Here is a 20357-nt window from a genome sequence, read left to right as displayed (position 1 = left end):
ATTCAGACAGAAAAGTGTTGATTTTGTTACTTTTTATTCTGGCTTTTGTCGGGTAAGGGGAGGATCCTTGCTCAAATATTTAAGAGGAAAATCTAATTTTGGGATGAAAAAGCAACGCTACAAGACACTTCTATTGATCTTTGTCATTCACAGTGGCACCTTTTGCTTTAAAAAAGCCAATAAAAACGCTATTTTACATGCAATTATACACAATTGTCAACACAGACTTGATCGTTTTGGTTTAAAATGTTTTCTTGTCTTTTTTTAATGCAAGGTTTTACTGTTTGATTTCAAAATAAAGGCACAATGGTTACTCCGTAAGAAAGTGCCGAAACGTTCAATTTGAGGTCTAAATCCGACCAATAATATTATTTAAACCTCCAGAGCTGCTCAGACATAGAAATATTTGGTTTGAAAGGCCACGGTGCTCTTTTAATATTTAAGTATTTCTGCAGTTCAAACACATGTACATCACATTCACATACGAAAACCACACGGCGGGGCCACCCACAAACAGAAATAACACTACGAGCGGCACTGCATAAGCACATGTGCACACAGACACACAATACCGACAATCACCTCTGCGAGATGAAAATGTCACATTTTGGGCCATTTTGTGACCCACGTTTAAAACCATGGCTGCTGACAGGCCCTATAATCTGTGGTTAGAACACACAGACGGGCCGCCTTCAGCAGCGACGCTCCACTTTGAAGCGCCCAGCGGAGACCACACGTCCTGGCGCGCACACACACACACACACACACACACACACGTGGGAGCTGTGAATCTAATTCTGTCCACACAAATGTTGCACCACGTTCAGATGATGAAAAACAAAAAGAGATGTAATGACTACCTTCAGAGTTGGTATGTTTAACCTGAGGAGATCCCTTCTACATGTGCAGAAAGATAGACCAGAATATATATATATACATATATATATATGTATGTGTGTGTATATGTACAAAATACATACATTTTATACATATATATGTATGTATGTATAATATATGTACATAGATATATATTTGTGTGTGTGTGTGTTTGTGTGTGTGTGTATATATATATATATATATATATATATATATATATATATATATATATATACACACACACGTGTATATATGTGTTCTGTGGGTATGGTGTCTTGGTGTTGTGCAGAATAAAAAGTTACAAGTAGGTCATCTAACTGTAAGACCACATGTTTTTTATTGATTGAAAACTCATAACTAATGTTAACTCCCAGGGTTGTCTTGTAAGCCAACCTATTTGTGTGTAATAACAGTTTGAACACATTTTTGGGCCCCAGTATTCACCCAGAAAGTTCAGTTGTTTTTCCTTGTTTTCACATTTTTTTTTTATTAGTCACCTGAAATGCAATAGGATTAGGAAAGTAACTGCCATAAATGGGGAAAAATTAGCAAAACATGGGCAAGAAATTGAAAGAATAGGTGTAAACCAGTGATGTGGCAAAAGTCTTTTCTCGCCCAAGACTATATTTTCAATCTAAATAAGCGCAGCTTTAATGTATTAATGACAGAATTATATGTCATATTTTTCATTCAACAAAATAATAAATAAAAAAAAAATATAAAAAAACATCTGGTACAATAAGCTCATGCAATTATTTTTTTAGCACAGTTAAGCTACCAGACATCAGAGGCCTCCTACCTTCTCATAAAGTCCATCAGTGACCTGGTGGGCCGAAAACCCGAAAACCCCACCTGTATCTCCCAAGTACTGGACCAGGACTCTTAACAAATTAGTGACGTCACAAAGTGTGCTCATAGAGCCGCCCCTCTGGATCTCATATTTATTGACTGCAGAGGAAAAATGATTGTGAAAATAGTTGCGCAAGCAGCCTTCTGGAGCTGGACTCTGTACGTCCATCACCGAACAAGTTCAAACATCCAACTGCGGGACCGGGGAAGAAAAACATATCTTTGGAGGCAGGGGGGGCGTGGGGACTGTAATATATTTTAGCCAGTGGTACTGGTTGTGTAATATCAGGCTAGAAAAAAAACATCACAAACCCAGGACGTGTTGTGTTTTCACAGAACAAGTGCTGATGACTCATTTTTTTTTTTTTTTTTTTGCAAAGAAATACAGAGGGGAACTCGACACCTTGCTGATAAGGTAAGAGCAGGCTGCCGGTGAATCACGCCTCTCCTTATATGAACCGCTGCCGTCACTCTGAAGCTACAGGGTGTGTTTTGGCTTCCTGCAAACACGGACGCCGCTGGAACATGCAGCTTTCACTATTCAACACGCCGCCCCGGTGCCGGCCAGCGGTCGATATTTTGTCTCTCGGGGCCACGTTTTCAGCTGAACCGCCATCGTCCTCCCACTCCGGGCTCACGGGCTCCCCCGGCTAGCGTAGGCGCCGTTTAGCGTCATATAAAGTAAAGTGACAATAATTCTGCAGCAGCCCTGAGAAACAAACACTTCCTTTGAGTCGCATCCACTTGGGCCCGTGGCCGGATATCCCAAAACTTCCAGAACGTTCAGGGTTTAACGACAGATCCACGTTCCTTTGGCTGATGATCCAAACATCGTTATCTAATATTGAAACAAAATGCTTGAAGTTCTTCTTTCTCAATGAGCCACCGCGGGTGTTCGGGACCTCCAGTAAGGGTGTTTAGCCAGTTAGCGGTTGACTAATAGGGACCAGTGTATTTTTTTAGTTTTTTTTTGTTTTTTTTTGCGCAATGCTTTTTAGGAACGAATAGGAATGTGAGCGAAAAGTGGCAAATGTGAAGGTGCGATTCCACTGAAGTTGTGTCGGGTTGGTTCTTTAAGATTTAAGCAGGCGGTGCTCAGTTTGAGTCAGTTGCAAGTGTTGTTGCCGCAAAGACTTTACACACCGCCGTGGGGAAATTGACATTCACTGTAGTATTGTTTTCTTTCCGCCGTTTCCCATCAATATGGCATTTGTTATTGTTTCGTGGATGAATTCAGCAAAGTTGAATCTCCTCATTGGTCGCCACATTTCATATCAGCAGGTGAACTTTCTGTTTCCAAACAAGCCTCTGCACCAGAACCTATTATCAGTTTAACTCTATAAAACATACATGATGTCTTTGTATATTTTGCATTAAGTAGTGATCCTGGCAGTGTGTTATTTGAGAGTTTCCACTTCATACTTTTTATTTCTGCCTCACCGGCACGAAGCGGGCGGAACGCATGCGTACAATCTCAGCCCGGTCGCGCCAGTCAATGAACTCCTACCTGCTGTTTTAATATGCATGCAAGACACGCCGACAACCTCATTAGCATCGGGCAGAAAAACTATTCCGTCGTTGCTCACAGAGGAGCTAGGAGATTAGCGGGATCCGGCAAATTCCCCCAATGTGTGTTCGTGTGCAGCAGTACAGCAATAAAGCAGTAAAGTGGGCTGGGAAGCTGGCAGGTTTATCATGTCTGGAATTCAGCTCATGTGTGACAGATAAAAACGGCCAGCCATGTCTGATAAGAGCAGCTATACTTCCTCTGACAAGGAATGACTGGCCCCACCTCTGCTTAATCAACACACACACACACACACACACACACACACACACACACACACACACACACACACACACACACACACGTGTACACAAAGGGCCCGCCTCTCCGTGGACCTCGGCATGCAGTGCACGACCCTGTGGCCTGTTACCAGGAAGTGACTGCAAGTTCCTTCACAGGCAAGATGGTTTCATTATTGACCTGCACGTCTGATTTGCTGAGGCACGGGGTTTTTATGGGACGGTTTTTTTTTTTTTGGGATCAGGAAGTGCTCTTCTGCCATATCAGCTGTCGATAGAGCGGAAAATACAACCGTGTGTTCCCTAAAACCTCAAACGAGCTTCCCTTTTTGACACTCTTTCAAAATAAAACAAGCTCAGCACGATTGACCAACCTGTGAATCACACTTAGCCTTCGATTTGGCCGTTTATGTACAACATGGACATTTCCGTTCCAATTTGACCTCGAGTTCGGGGTTTCGGAAGAAAATCCCGCGGCCCGAAGAGAAGCCCGCTCCCTTAAATAAATAAAAAAAGTCACTTATACATTTATGTTCAATGTGGAAAAAAATGGCGGTCCTTTTTGCTAATTTTTCCTTTATTTTTCTAAATTCCAAGTTGATGTTCTTAAGGTGTCTTTTTAATACATTCAATTTTTAGGGTTCTTTTGTTTTGCAATGTCAGACTGTCTTATAAATCTGTTGGCTTTGGGAATACAAAGGTATATTTATTGATGCCATGTTACTCGAGGTGTAAACAGTAAATAATTTGAAGAAGATGAACTCAAACCCATGCATGTACTTCTGGCTGCCACCATTGGGGGTCGCAGTAAACGTCCTGAACCCATGCCAACGGTGCCAGTGGATAAGATTCATGGGTCTTAATACAATTTGACCTCAATTCACTAGATATTCACTTCTTTGTGATATACCACACAATACACCTTTACACTACAAACTCTAAAATATAATTCATTGCTTGATAACTTTGGGAGAACAAATGAGGAGAGGTCTGTTCAAATTAAAAAATAAAAAATAATAAAGGTTTTCTCTGCCTTTCAGTTTAGCTGAAGTCCTTTTTGTTTTGGCTGCCACCGGCCAATGCTGGAAAGAGGCGAGAGAGGGAAAGAAAGAGAGAGCGAGAGAGAGAGAGAGAGAGAGAAGGGTGAAGCGAGTTCATTCATAACTATTGACACTGGAGGCTCCTGAGGGGAAGTTTGATCGGCTTCCTGCCAATAAGCTGTAGTTATATGGAACGCTCACATGTCCGGGCAGCACAAGACCAGGGCTGCGGGTGTGAGCCGGAGCGAGTGTGTCCGTGGACGTGACGGAGGGGTCAGTAATGTATGCGGACAAGCGTTAACTGAGAACACCCCGTACGAAGTGACCAATCACAAAGCCGCTCCGCTGCCGTTCCTCGTCCGTCCGTCCGGGAGGAAAACATCACCAGCGAGGTTTACGACTCCCGACAATAAACCTCACCTACTTTATCATATCGGACCCTGTAATAGCTTTACTGTCCTCATGCAGGCACGGATCATTGTCTGAGAGGCTTGTTTTTTGAAAATTCTTTGCTAATTTAGTGAATTTTCTGCTCATTTGGCGATCATCCCCCGCCCCTGCCCGCCGCCCCCTCCAGTAAATTCACATGATTGAAAATCATGGGGGGAAAAGCCATGAGTAAATTGGCAATTAGTCACCTTTACAATCATCTCATCAGGAAGAAATTACACACATACACAAATCTGCGAGTGTCTTTAAAATCAGTAGGAAATCAAGAGAAATACTCAAAAGCTTAAAACTAAAAGAAAATCGGCAAAAAAGCCAGAGAATGACCGAGTTGAGAACGTCGTTTGGACGAGATAGACGTTTATCGGAAAGCACCTTTTGAAATGGAGCCAGTTGGTCTGAAAAAATGGTTACCAAGCGGGTGAATGTGAACATTTGAATTTTTGACAAAGTAATAAATGAAAACACTGAGCAGTGATGTATAATAACTCTTGTATGACATAAAAGTGCAAATAAACAAAATCTCACCGATCTAGATGATTAATCCAAATAGGATTTCACAGTGATTTGCCACTGAGGAGTCTTAATATGTTAATACGTATTTTGCTGCCCGGGTTTCTGTGTGTAAATACATTTTGGACGTGGCGCTCGAGTTTGATTGTGTCACACAGATCTTATTTTATCCAGACGCCTGTAACTGATCTCTAACCGGAAAGCCGGTCCCTCCGTTTTCGATCGAGGCGGGAACAAAACCCCAAAACAAAATAAGCCGATCGCTCTTAAACCTCTTAGGAGTGAAAAGCCAAACCGAGACCGTCCGTAATGCCTCTTATACTCTAATACCAGGTTAATGCTTTGGGTCAAATCTAAGTGAAAAAAAAAAAGGCTCGGCGTCGGCAAACATCCGCCCCGGTGTGGACCCAGGGGTGTTTGATCAGGTAGACGCCGTTTACACAAACTGTCAGAAGGGTTTGTCTAGTATTGGACGGCTCCAGGGCACCAAACCCGCAGAAAATTATTTCCACCATCAACGGTAGGAAGTGCGTTCTCTAAGGGTTTCCCTGGTCGCGCTATGCTGACATACTTAACATTCTACACATGACGGCCTGCAACATTTCCTCATGCTATTTGTGGTTTGTGTTTTAAATAGCCTGTAGTCCTTCTATCTCTCTCGCACTCTCGTATATAAGTGTGTGTGTGTGTGTGTGTGTGTGTCTTTGCTGTATGTTAGCAGGAGCTAAAGACTCTACCATGTGGAAAAAGTTGAATATCGCATTTTGAAGCTGTTTTTTTTTTTTTTTTTCTGATATCGATCATGTGACTGAATATCGATCGCTGAACAGCTGCAGCTGGTCGTTTAATCAATCAGACGCCTCGCACTGCTCGCACTCGGTGTACTGTCACTGGAGATATATAAATGTTTGGCTCTGAACTTTCACACACTTGTTTTTTTCAATATTACCGTCGTCTGTGTGTCGCTGATTTCAAACTCTCTCTTTTACTTTTATTCGGTTATTTTTAAGCTTTTCTACTATTTCTCGCCGATTTCCAGTTGCTGAATGAACCCAGGTGATGCTCGCTGTGAACGCAATTTGTCGCTGCCTCGTGTTGAATTTGTTTTTCGAGAAATACCAGGTCCCTTCTTAGCGACTTTTCAGACAGATCTGATCGATTCACACTTTCCCGAGATGTCGACAACAGTCATGTGAATTTACTGAGCGGAAAATGTGACTAACAAATTAGCAGAGAAATTATTAAATCAGCCCAAGGAATTGTTAAAAACAAGGCTAGGCGACGATAGGGGTCTGACTGCCGGTGGCAAAACTCGGGTTTATGACATTTTTATTCGTAATTTAACTCATGATGCAAATATCATAATGACCGTACGTCTGTCAATATATTCATCGGCCCCACTAAGATTTGGATAAATTAAAAATAAGTTTCAGAGGATGACCAGCCTTTTCATTTTGGAAATGTCAGTAGGAAAACAGCACATAAAGCTTTGTGTCAGCACACAAACACATACTTTAACACGCACAGAAAGTATGCGTGTTGATTTATGTCCGTCATCACGCGAGGAAGGCGTCAAACAAAGCTCAAACTGGTTCGAGAGGAAGGAAGAATCTCCGATAACCGGCCCCGCCGAGCGGACGAGAGAGGAGCACGGCGAACGAAAAACTAAAGCTATTATAATCTTGGTCATCCAGTCAGCTGATGAGCAGAGATTAGTTAAAAAAAAAAGAGAGAGAGAGAGAAAGACGGGAAAAAAAACATGCAAACAATCAAGCTCCATTGTTTGGTCTTCAGATATAAACAGCGAAGGCGATTATATAAAGGCTCCGGATAGCAACCAGCGACGAGTTAAACACAGGAAACACTGTTAACAAGGATCTGTTCCACATGATGTGTGTGTGTGTGTGTGTGTGTGTGTGTGTGTGTGTGTGTGTGTGTGTGAGATAGAGAGAGTGAGATTGGGGGGGAAGGGGGAATACCAAGGTTCATTTGTGGACATAGAGGATCAGTTATCGTCCTATAGCTTTCTGTTCTTCCTCTGTGCTGATTTGTAATCTTTTTCTTTACTTTTAAATGTATTTAATCCTGCAGGCCTAAAACAGGCGGACACTTTTAAGTCCTATTTTTAGTTCCATCCCTCCTCCCACCCCGATCTTTTCAAGTCTCACCGACACCTCTGTTAGCCAGGAAATGTCTATTAGCTCTTGATTTCTTTTACTGAAATTGAGTCTACCTTAACAAGATTACACCCCCCCCCCCCAAATGTTGCAGAGCTAAACACGAGTTACACCACTGTTCACCGCCGGAATCTTATTATAAACTCGGTCACAACAGCTGAGTGGATCCAAACTTTGTGGGACCGTTTTGATGTGACGGCCAATGGTGACGTCTGTAGCCTATCGCGCGATGGTGCCAGACTCCCGCTGACGCCGCCCATTTACTGTTATTATTACAGAACCTGTGCAGGTTTGGCGACGATGAGAGCTTTTACTTTCACCAGCCGCCGAGTCACGTCCAAGCGATGCGAAAGAGGCAACGACAACGTTGTAGTTAGCCGAAGCTAGCATTAGCATTACCTTGGTGAACGTCAACAGGACAGAAGAGACGTATATGTATGAAATGTATTCACACCGACACTCATTATATTATCTACCGGGAAACTATCATGACAGATGTTGGCAGAACAGTCTAGTCAGCACATCTTTGCTAAATGTTTTACAATGGTTTTTCTCATAAACATTTGCACGTCACATTACATGGAAATTACAATTTATACCGCTTACAGCTAGTAGCGTGAGAGTTTCACCACATGAAAGCAACCTCGGGCCTTTTTGAGGAATAAAGAGAAACTGATGAACATAAATGTTATCACCATCCGTCATGATTCATTTCATTCGGTAGGCTTTAACACGCGAAAACCCACGGAGTTTTTCCGAGACTGATGAAAACGTACATTTCTGAAGGGATTTCAGGTGTCGTCGGACACCGCGATTCAGATTCGAGCCTGCGTCTGCGCCGCCACGCTCGACTAACCCGGGGAATATCAACAGATTACTCAAAATCGGAAGTCGGTCGTTAGTGGCCGCTTAATTCTCTTTCTTTGGAAATAGTTTGCTTTTTCAATCCGAAAGTACACTGCGCCTGCTGTTAGAGGTCACCCCGCCTGTCGCTGCCACGCTTTTCCATTGCCTGAAAATTCCACACATCACAGGTTTATCACAGTCTCGGTATTGAAACGATGGCGCTGATGTTAAAAACAAAAACAAAACTACAAAACCTCAGAGGAACAGAACAATCCGGCAAGGGGAAAACACGGACGGCCAACTTCCCTCCTCCACTTTCAGCAGCTCTGACCTTTGAATGTCAGCAGGCATCTCCTGTCCGATACCCACTGTCCACATGCTGACCTTACAACGGCGGCACATCGGATCAATACGCGCTCTGCTTATGTTGCGACTCTCCGTGTGAATAATAGAGGACTGATGCATCCGCGGAAAGGTGATAAATGTTGTTGATTGAGGACCTAATGGTGGCGGTTTGCAGGCAAAGTCTCCTCTTTACACCACCTGGGCAAAGTGCCACCTTCAGGCAAAAGGCCTGTCGATTTCCTGACGCCGCCTCAGTTGATAAGAAAAACGCGTCACTTCCTCTCGGAGACAAAAGGCTCCTGGATGAGCCGGCGCGGCTCGCTATCGAAGCTCCAGCTGTTTGGGACTGTAGGCGTCGTGGATGGATAAAGAGAACTGGATACAGAGCCGGTGTGGATCTCTGCACTGTGCGGCTCATCTAAACTTTTTAGAGATTTATACGACCGTGTGGGCCGACTTATAAGTGCTAGGCTGCGTTAGTCATTTTCATTTTTTTTTGGTGATACTGGGGACTTTATCTAGCATTTTACAGTTTCTTCTTCCAGACTGTGAGCACCTGGGAAAAGGTCTTTCTGGGTCACTGTTTGGCCACTGTGTCAAATTGGCTCCAAAGGCCAGTGCTGCTCCCGGGGGCTGAAATAGTCATAAAAACCGCTGTGAACAATGACCTGAACTAAACTTATTAGAATAGCAGTATATAAAGTATCTTTCAGACACTTGTAAAAAAAAAAAAGAGAGAATGCATTTTAAAAAAAGGATCTCGTGGCTGAGCTACATCGCTAGCAACAGGTTCGGTTAACACTCATGTTTTAATAGATGCTCAATCGGGATATGGGAAATAAATTGTTGATTTTCACTTTTATGATCAGAATTTCTATCATAACAATCAGGCCAGGATTGTATTTTTGTTTGTTTGACAGCTCTCATGGCTGGAGAGCGTTCAATATGTATTGATGTGCAGCCCCTCCCCCATGCACTGTGAAAAGCCGTGCACAACCAGCGGGTTACTAACAACCGGGTGAGAAATGACACGGCACAATTCTCTCATTTCCTGTTTCCCCCAGAACCCCGCCCCTTTTTGCGGACCGCCAGCCGAGCTGGTCTGCGCCCCGCGGCTCAACTCGCGAAAAAATTAAGACGGATCCCATTCGGTGCGAAGTCGCGGCGGTCAATCCGAGATCCGTCCAAAACATCACCGTTATCGCTTTTCTATTTAATCTGTTGCAATTGGGCTGCTTTCGTTTCAACGCCGCCGCTGCTGTTGCTGCCGTGTCTACTTCCGTTTTTTTTTTTTCCCCCCAACCAGGAAAAAAAAACAAAACTTTCAAGGTGTTAAGTGATAAATTAAAATTAAATCTACCGCTGAGGGGTGTGTTCAGGTCCAGGAGACATGAAGTGTGGTAGATGATCAAGCTGGAAAGCTGCAGCTGCTTCTCTACCCGTGCTATAACATACCAATATTGGTTTGAATAACTGAATTCTGTAGCAAATGTCATTGTTTGGAGACTGCCTGGTGGAATACGGACTTCTGGCTGACTTTGGGGAGCAGATTGTTTTCACCACTTCCTTTAATCATCATCTGCATTTTCAGCAGGAAGTAAATATTGATTTTCTATTGATACTAAGCTACATTTAGTTTGGACACCAAATAATCTGCTTTGGACACCGTCCACATCGGACAGTGGTGTGTTGTTTATTTTTTAAGATCGGTTTTGTTGTCATACTCAGTTCCTATAAGTTTAAATTACACTCCACATGACGTTGAAGTGTCTTCTCGCGTCAGAAGTGTGTGTTTTTAAACCCCTGTGACGGATTTTCATCACGCAAAACCAGCAACGTTCATGTTCCTGTGACGTCTCTCGGATGTCAAGTTGACTTCCGGTGTGGGAGATGATTCCAGGGTCACGTGTTGACGTTCAAACTACATTCAAGTGCGGTTCAGAAGTCAGCAGAGGTCACACTCACACACACACACACACACCAGATCAATATAAAGAGTAACATCTCTCATTGGTGTGGGGATTATTTTAGGTAACATCCGGTTTGCACACATCACGTTAGAAGTGACGTTGCGTTGCACACACACACACCACACACACACACACACACACACCGAGACTCAGCCTTTTGTTGTGTTGCACTGGCGTTTGTCTCTCCGCCGTGTGCAGGCGCGGAGCCTCGGCTGGGGGAGGGACCGGAGCCGGACGGCTTTTATGAATGAGCCGGCGTCACGCCACCGCCGCGGCGCAAACAGCCGCCACCCCCCCTCCCACGGCCGGCCCTGTGCCCTTCGGCCTTCCGGCCCGGGTCGGCAGACACACACACACATACACACACCAGTGACAAAAGAGCGCATCACGATCTCCCGCTGGAACAAAGGCGGTGAAAGCGGCGGCGAGGCCGGCGGCGGGCCGCGGCCGGCCGCGGGGCGCACCTGTCCCGGATCAACGCCGCCGCATATCAGCCCGTTTCCATTTTAAGCTCCGGCCGCTTCCACGAAAGGGCCCCCGCACACTCACACACCGAGAATATAAAATAAAATACACGCGTGTAAACCCCCCCCACCCCCTCTCCTTCCGTCTTTTACAACCTCTTGCTTTTTTATGAATGGGGCTCCGGTGCTGCTATGCAAATGAGCGCGATTCAGAAAGAGATGGCGGATGAGGCGTATCGGATATCTCACATCCTGCGAGACTTCCCCTTTCGTTTGGGAGGCACACACACACACACACGCACACACTTGTACACATGCGCAGACGGGGCCGTCTTGCACACACACACACACGGGTCTTTTGAGCTGGGTTTGTAGTTTTCGACCCCCTCCCCTCCCCTCTTCCTCCTCCACCCATTCTTTGGCGTACGTGCGTGTTTTTAAAAAGAAAAAAAGAAACAAGGTGTAACTTTTCAGGGAGTGTTTGCGTTCTCTCTCTCTCTCTCTCTCTCTCTCTCTCTCTCTCTCTCTCTCTCTCTCTCTCTCTCTCTCTCTCTCTCTCTCCGTTCAGAAAATGTTTCCGATCCACCCACGCTCACTCCCCCCTCCTCCTCCTCACCCTCCTGTGTGTGTGTGTGTGTGTGCGTGTGTGTGTGTTTGTTTGGGGGGGTCAATACCGATGCACCCCACCTCCCCCAACGTGTGCGTTGAGATAATACCGGTTAATACTGGGATAGAGGTCCCGGGAGGGAGGGGGGGGGGGTCCGCGGCTGCACATTCCGGCCGAGGAACCGCGGCTCGGCTGCAAACCACCCGGCGGCTTTCCGTGCGTTTATATATATATGTGTGTGTGTGTGTGTGTGTACTCACTCGTTCGGGTGTGTTTCCTCTATCATTTTCTCGTCCTAGCCCAGGTACCGTTCCGCGGCGGTTGCATACTTTTCTCTCGTCATTCTGTCGCCGCGGCTCCGCTGGATCCGTCTGCGATTCCGCATAAATCCGCCCCGCACCTCCTCTTCCTCCGCCGCCCCGCACCTCCTCCTCCTCCCGCCGCCCCGCGCCTTTGTGCGTGTGTCCGGGGCCGCTCGGCTCGCCTTCCCCCGGCCGTTCCTCGGTCTCCTCGGTCTTCTTTTCCTCCACCCACCACCACCTCCTCCTCCTCCTCCTCCTCCACCCCTTCCACTCCTCCTCCTCTTCCTCCTCCTCTTCCTCCTCCAACGACCGGCTCGGTTCTTCGGCTCGTCCTCTTCTCTCTCCTGCGGGACTTTAACGCACCATCGCCGTCAAGCAGGTAGCGTCGCCTGGACGGACGGATCCAACCTCTTCCCTCCTCGAACACACACACACACTCTGTTTAACTCCCTCTCTCTCTCTCACACACACACTCTCTAGCACGCACACGCACGACCCGCGTCCCCCAGCCGTCCGCTCGGAGTGTTGCGTTGGAGGAAAAGTGCGTGATCCGGAGGGGTGGCCCCGCTAGAGCCCCATCTCCCTCCACTCTCTACTCCATGTTGGATTGCGGGCTGCAGAGGAGCTCCGGAGATGCCGGGAGAGAGAGAGAGAGAGAGAGGGAGGGAGAGAGGGAGGGAAGAAGGGAGGGAGGGAGGGAGAGAGAGGAGGGCGCTGGGCGGAAGCGGTGACGTAGGTCCACATTTCGGTGGGGGGCCCCGGGGTTGCGGCCCCTGTGGGGGCCCCTGATAGATACATGACCCCCACCTCCTGCTTTTCTTTAAATCATTCACGGAAACCCTTGTCTGTTTGTTACTCTTGTTTTTTTTTCCCCCCTTTTAAAACGATGGATTAAAAAGCAATCAAGGCGGATTATCGATTCTCTATCACGGATATCGATTTGATAATCAGTTCAATCCATGATCAAGGATTCATGAGAGACAATGAAAGAGGGGAATGTCTTTGGAGTGTGTGTGTGTGTGTGTTTTTTGGTAATCCGTCTCAGATAATCTCATTGCTGAGGTGAACCAGATGCTTCCCCCTTTTTCTTTCCTTCTTTTTCTTTTTTTTAACCACCTATCGATCTCGCGAGGTGAGAGGAAGTCACGTGATTGGCCACTACTTCTTCTTCTTCTTCTTCTCCGTCTTCTTCTTCCTCCCTCTGCCCCCAACTGTTGCCGCAGCATTGTTTCTCCACGGCGGAACAATGGCGGGTCTCCGCGGGATCTCCGGTCCTGTGCTGCCCCCTATCGGCCTCTCTGGCTCCATACAAATATACAGCCTTTTCCACAATAGTAATAATAATAATGATGATACATGTATTTAGTGAGGTGCCAAGGGGAGGTTATTTATTTAAGAGAATTCTTGCACTTCTTGGAAGAAGTAACGTTTCCTAAAACTCCAGAAGAAAATACTGCACTATCACGAAGGAATGTCTCAGGTCGTGGTGGATTCTTGTCAAAATCTTCTTGAAAATAACCTCAAAGGGACAAATGCTTGTCCTGTACTTTTGTAAAAAAAACAAAAAAAAACGGGTGAGAATCCCTTTTTTTTTAATTTATTTTTTTGATTGGAAAATACACTCCTGCTCATTAGCAGGAGGGTTTTTCAAAGCACTGGTAAATACCGTCACAATTTGTCAGCAGCTACAGTCAAATCAGCCAGAATGAATAAGAGCTTACGAGAACCGACTGTGAGGCTCACTATTCTTTATTCAATCACTGATGGAAGTATTGGAAAGGTGCTCCTCATCCTTATATAATGTTATATATATACTGTTTACAACATGATTCTTAGCATTTTTTGTGTGCATAATATACATACAGTAGTGTTGTATTAGAATAGTTTTGTCATATTTTGTTCTATAATGTGTGTTTGTGTGTGTGAATATCATAAAAACTCACCAGTTTTTCACATTATTTCTGTATATTTTGATCATTTTTTTTCTCCTCCTTCATTCAACAGCAACATGTAGAGATGAATTCCAAACCGATAATAATCCTTAATATTGTCTTGTCTTGTTTCCAGGGGGTGTCTGCTGCATGTCGGGGCTGGTGATCCGGATCGCCGGTGCAGGTGAGCGAGTGAATTGATTGGGTCATCTTAAGTGCGTACGGGAAGGATCCCGCATAAACTGGAAGCTGGGCGGGAGTAGATTCTGACATCATTTACCTGAGATGGACATTCGTCATCACACCATGACTCTCAAAGAAGGAGGGCGTGTTGAGCAGCATTTTGTAATAAACGTCCAAAATGTAATAACTTTTTCATTTCATTTTGTAATAAACTGCCACATTTTGTAATAAACTGCCCCAACGCATTTTGTAATACATTTTGACGCATTATGTAATAAGTTATTACATTTTGAGAAGATTATTACAAAATGCACTTGCAACTTTTTTATTCTCTAGGAAATGTAATAACATGGAATTCATAGAATATTCTCTGTTAATGCAACCTTTGAATAGTGTACCGATAGTAATCGCTAAGTACTGCTACTAGGCTAATACAGTGATAGTAATAATGGGCCCAGCTTTTACAAATACTTTTAAGTAAAATAAAATACAATTAACAAACTTATGCTTTAGAATTGTTATTACATAATGCACCATGTTATTACATTTTTACATTTCCTAGAAAATAAAAAAGTTGCAAGTGCATTTTGTAATAATCTTCTCAATATATAATAACTTATTACATAATGCGGCAAAATTTATTACAAAATGAAATGCGGCTTTATTACAAAATGAAATTAAAAAGTTGTTACATTTTGGACGTTTATTACAAAATGCACTGTTATTACAAAATGCGGGTCAACAGGGCGGCCTGAGGCTCAGCGCCGCCATCGTGTGGATTTCACCTGCTACTTCATACTTTATCTTGCTGTCATGGCAACCAGATGGATGAGTGTGAGCTCTTGTTCTCCGCATTTATGTTTATCTACTCGTTTTTGTACAAAATACTCATTTTCATTTGCAACCACTCCTCCTCCTCTTATGGGCTGCACCCCTTAGGGGTCACCGGGGTCAATCATCTGCCTCCTCTGTCACATCAGCTCCATCCATAAATGCTAAAACCTATGCCAAACTAAACACGTCAGTCAAACTGTAGATGTTACAATAGTTTGGAAAGAGTTGAGAATTTTCCTTGCGATCGAAAACGATCAAGAAAACCAATATTCACTATGTGCATAATAGTACTTCTAGGACTTTCAAAGCACAGGAAAAATCAGAACGTGAACTTGCGCTTTTTAAAAATGAATCCACATTATTTGTGGATTTGTTCGTAGTCTGTGCTGCTTCACACCCATGCGGAAAAACAACTGTAGAATTCATCCAATAACCCCGGTCGTAGGTCACCAAATAAGCAAATATCCAGTTGTACAATTACAAGTCCTTGGAAATAGAGGTTAGGAAAATATACATTGATGTTTAAGCTCTATATTTGTGAACAGAAGAAACATGTGTGGACCAAAATGCAGGATGTAATTCCATGTTGTTTTTTTTTTAAATCTCTTATTTAATTGTTAACAAGCACCATGTAAACAGTGTTGAGGGTAAGTCGGTGTGCGTTCCCTCTGCTCCTGGCAGTGACTGTGTGTTTTCCACAGCGACAAAGTGAAAATGACTCATGTGTTTTCAAAACATGGCGGAGGCAAAGAAGCAGGCAGTAACCGCTCGAGGTTCAGACGGTTGAAGAATCAGGGGTCATTTATTGACATTTGCAAAACAAAAATTCACCCGGCCCGACATTTAGCCTTGTGTTTTCTGCACGTGCGCGTGTGTTTTTGTAATCTTACGCCGCCCTAATATTCAGTTTATTATTTTGTGGGCACTTCATGCAACAGAAATGTCCTCTTTGGGTGTTAGTGGGACATTTATTCAAAAGTTCCTTGTGTATATAAACAGGTAATGGTTACACACACACACACACACACACACACACACAGAATCAACATCTCGTCATTAGTGGATGAAACACAAACTCACCCTTGACGCAAGGAGAAAGGTATTCATAAGAAGCAAATATAATTGTTTTAACTCCTAACATTGCAGCAGCATATAAAAAAAAACACCACTCCCAACTCCACTTTATATACGTGCGCGCGCGCGTGTGTGTGTGTTTTCTGGGTTAAGATAGGTTCACCCTATGTAATTGCAGCACCGGTGAATTATTTGTTTGCATGCCTTCCCGGCTCTGACCACAAGGGGGCAGTAGTGAGCCCCTTGGTGCACCGCTTTCCTGGATGTGGTTCACATTAAAAATCATAACTAAAAAACTCTCAATGGAAGTTTGATGCAGCGCTGGAAGCTCCAAGGTGGGGAGTTAAAGGAGAGAAACTTCAGATGCAGAGCGTAAATAGAAAAAAGTGATATATTTGGGCAGAAGGGCTTTTCTCGGCCCTCTGTTTTCACCGCATCCCTCTGATGTAGTAAATTTGCGTACTTGGTTTTTTTTGTTTTACAGGGTTCAATTTGTCTCTAATTCAAACCACACCGCACCATGCCCCCCCCCTCCCGAGTATCACAAAGCACTCATCAGGCTTGACTCCCTGACCTCTCCGCCCCCCCGCCCTCTGCCCCCCAGCCAATCAACATCAAACCAGACAGCGTCTCTCTGTCTGTAACTTTTGTACATAAAAGCTTCCTTTCCCTTCGGGATGGCGGAGACCCCCAAAACCTGCACCCCTCTCAAACCAGCGCCGCTCCACACGCTAATGACCCCACCAACAACCCCCCCGCCGGCGTGTCCCCCCGGGTCCCCCTATCACAACACTCAACATCCAGGTGATAAATGAGGTCGCCCCAGTGTGTGGTATCAGGTCAAAGGTCACATTAACAGTTCTTGTGGGGTTCTGAGGGCAAATGGGAGTCACTTGGGCTTGGGTTACCAGCAGCTTCCCAGCAGCAGCACCACTGCGGTGTACCAGAAGGGGGAGACACACACACACACACACACACACACACACACACACACACACACACACACACACACATATGCTCAGAAGAGACAAAGTGTTTACTGAAGCGCCACAAGTCAAGGAAAAGTAAAGATGATACAGTCTCACAAACAAGGGTTTCAGGTTGCTTTTCATGTCATTGAATGCTCACGTCATTTTTTACATGTGCGTTTATGTTTGTGTATGTGTGTGTGTGTGTGTGTGTGTGTGTGTGTGTGTGTATATATATATATATAAATGTGTGTGTGTGTATATATATATATATAAATGTGTGTGTGTGTATATATATATAGATATGTGCGTGTGCATGTGTATGTATGTATGTATATATATACATATGTATGTAGATATATGTGTGTGTGTTCTCTCTCTCTATATATATATGTATGTTTCTGTGTGTGTGTATTGGTGTCTGTATGTATACGTGTATGTATGGATAAAAGCATATAAATGTATGTGTATATATATATATATGTATACAAGTGTGTGTGTGTGTGTGTATATGTGTATATCTATATATGTGTGTGTATCTGTGTATGTATGTGTGTGTGTGTATATATATATATATATATATATATATATCATGTGTGTGTATATGCGTGTGTATATATGTATATATCTATGTATGGATAAAAGAATACATGTATGTATGTATGTATGTATATATTTATTTGTGTGTGTGTGTGTGTGTCTATATATTTATATGTATATTTATGTATGCATGTATATATATTTACATTACTTCCAGTTTTATTGATTCACCTGTATGCTTTCCTGGCATTATTAGGGAGATAGTTGACTTTACAAAAGAGGAAATCTGTATTTCGGAGTTATCCTGACCCTTTCTGAGAAGCGGTTCATATTTGGGGCGGAGGAGCGCGTTGCTTTGTGAATAAGTCACATTTTCAGTGAAAATATTGTCATAATTCCTCAAAGGGGGGTAAATTTGCTCCCAGCATGTTTTAGCATCAGTTGAAAGCATTTTGGAGAGCACTCTTAAAATTACAGAGAAACACAGCATGAAATACAGTCACATTTAATTAATACCCGAAATAAAAACAACCTTTTCGGAAACACGAATGAAGTACAGCGACAGACTTCTCGAAGTCCCAGCTTCTTCTTAATATTTACTCCATTTTTTTCTCGTGTTCTTCTCAAGTCTGCGACATGTTTGTAAACACAACAATTCTTTTAGTTGGGAAAGTTACAAATCAATAGTGGGAAAATAATAAAAACATGAGTTCGGGGCCCTTCTCATCATCAGCAGGGACGTTTAGAGTAAACTCAATGATCACGTTGTTTATTGTGACACTGGGATGAGACACCATCTGTGGGTTTTTGTCCGTCGACGTCATGGCGGGAAAACGCCCCTCCTGATTGCCGAGTCCAACCCTGCATGAGGAGTAAATAAGAGAATGAACGCGTTCATTTAGATGTTCAGAATTTGAATACACCTCCGGGTCGACGGCTCCCGATACCCAACATCACCGGCTTCTTGTAGCATCCTGTGACCAACACGGCTGTGGTTTTCTCAGATAATGTGCTGTGCAAACAGTGTAAGGAATCACACCAGAGATATAAAATTATAGTGATTATTCTGTTAGAATAGCACAGACAAAGCGGTTGTCAGCAAAAATAATCAAACTAGGACCTCAGGAACATACAACCATTACAAGCTGGTGTACAAAGAATTAAAGGTTTCGGGCGACTGTTGCTGTGGGAAATGTTATTAATAAGTGTAGTCAATCCCACTTATAGCAGAATAGCTATTTATGTAATCAGTTAACAGAACACTATCTGCAGATATTTGGTATTATTGGTTTAATTTTTTTAAGAACGTTGGGATTAGGTTTGTAATTTTGTGTTGATTATTCCCGGTTTTGATAAATCTGCGTAGGATTTAATTTGATGGGACGACGTTCAAGATGTGCTTCAATTTATTGTTAGAGAAATCTAACAAAATATGGACTAGTAACAGTAAACATAAGTTTGGAGAAATATCTACATATATATATATATATTTTTTGCTCAAAAAAATAAAGGGAACTCTTCAACAACACAATGTAACTCCAAGTCAATCACACTTGTGTGAAATCATAGTGTCCACTCAGGAAGCAACACAGATTCATTTTGACTTATTTTAAGGACATTACATCAAAGTTGGATCAGCCTGGAGTTTGTTTTTACACTTTAATTTGGAGTGTGATTCTTATCCAGACCTCCATGGGTTGATACAATTGATTTCCATTGATCATTTTTGTGTGATTTTGTTGTCAGCACATTCAACTGTGTAAAGAGCAAAGTATTTCATAAGAATATTTCATTCATTTAGATCTAGGATGTGTTTTTTAAGTGTTCCCTTTATTTTTTTGAGCAGTGTATATATATATATATATATATATATATATATATATATATATACGTGTATATATGTACGTACATATATATTTATGTGTAATTATGTATGCATGTGTATAAAAAATATAAATTATATATATGTGTGTGTGGATACATATAAATATATGTGTGCGTATGTATGAATATATACAAGTGTGTGTGTGTGTTATTTCAGTTGTAATAGAGTGCATGGATATCCACAATGTACAACATATGTTCTTTTTATATTTTATATAAGCTGAAGAATGTATGTGTGTGTGTGTGTGTGTGTGTGTGTGTGTGTGTGTGTGTGTGTGTGTGAGAGGTCAGCCCCGAGGTCGTATGTGTTTAGTCTGTGATTTTCTCCAGAGTGGCGGCTCCAGATTTCTGCTCGCATCGCCGAGATTTATAGCTGTATCATTTCAACTATGACCCTTCCTTAGTGATGTTCAAACACACACACACACACACACACACACACACACACACACACACACACGTGGTACATGCAGCTTAATGACCAAACCTAATTCATCTTATTTGAACCAACTGGTTTTTAAACACATCTCTACATTAAGTGCAGATAGTAACTGTCAACAACCCAAAACGCACTGTATGATATTAACTAACACACACACTCACATAATACCTACGCATTTCATGATTGTGTGGCTGAAACTACACAGCCCCACACACACACACACACACACACACACACAGACCGCTCGGGCGCGGTGGCT

At 43.3% G+C, this 20357-nt stretch overlaps 1 protein-coding gene and 1 long non-coding RNA gene across 2 annotated transcripts in view; one reads left to right on the top strand and one right to left on the bottom strand.

The window, feature by feature from the left end:
• The window catches only part of LOC147236773 (sprouty-related, EVH1 domain-containing protein 2-like), a 33374-nt gene extending 20922 nt beyond the window's left edge, over window positions 1-12452 (bottom strand). The window contains exon 1 of the mRNA XM_086173960.1: window positions 12201-12452. Coding sequence (XP_086030086.1) covers window positions 12201-12226 — 26 coding nt within the window. The 5' untranslated portion in view covers window positions 12227-12452. The remainder of the gene's footprint in view (window positions 1-12200) is intronic.
• Window positions 12453-12551: 99 nt separating this feature from the next.
• The window catches only part of LOC147236772 (uncharacterized), a 74817-nt gene continuing 67011 nt past the window's right edge, over window positions 12552-20357 (top strand). The window contains exons 1-2 of the long non-coding RNA XR_015108806.1: window positions 12552-12621; window positions 14310-14357. This is a non-coding gene — a long non-coding RNA (uncharacterized LOC147236772). The remainder of the gene's footprint in view (window positions 12622-14309; window positions 14358-20357) is intronic.

The sequence above is a fragment of the Fistularia commersonii genome, chromosome 2 (genome assembly GCF_037954325.1).
Source record: "Fistularia commersonii isolate RoL2024-O1a breed Wild chromosome 2, RoL_Fcom_v1.0, whole genome shotgun sequence".
Classification (NCBI taxonomy): domain Eukaryota; kingdom Metazoa; phylum Chordata; class Actinopteri; order Syngnathiformes; family Fistulariidae; genus Fistularia; species Fistularia commersonii.
The sequence above is the reverse complement of the archived record's forward strand: the minus strand, read 5'-3'. Positions and strand labels throughout refer to the sequence as shown.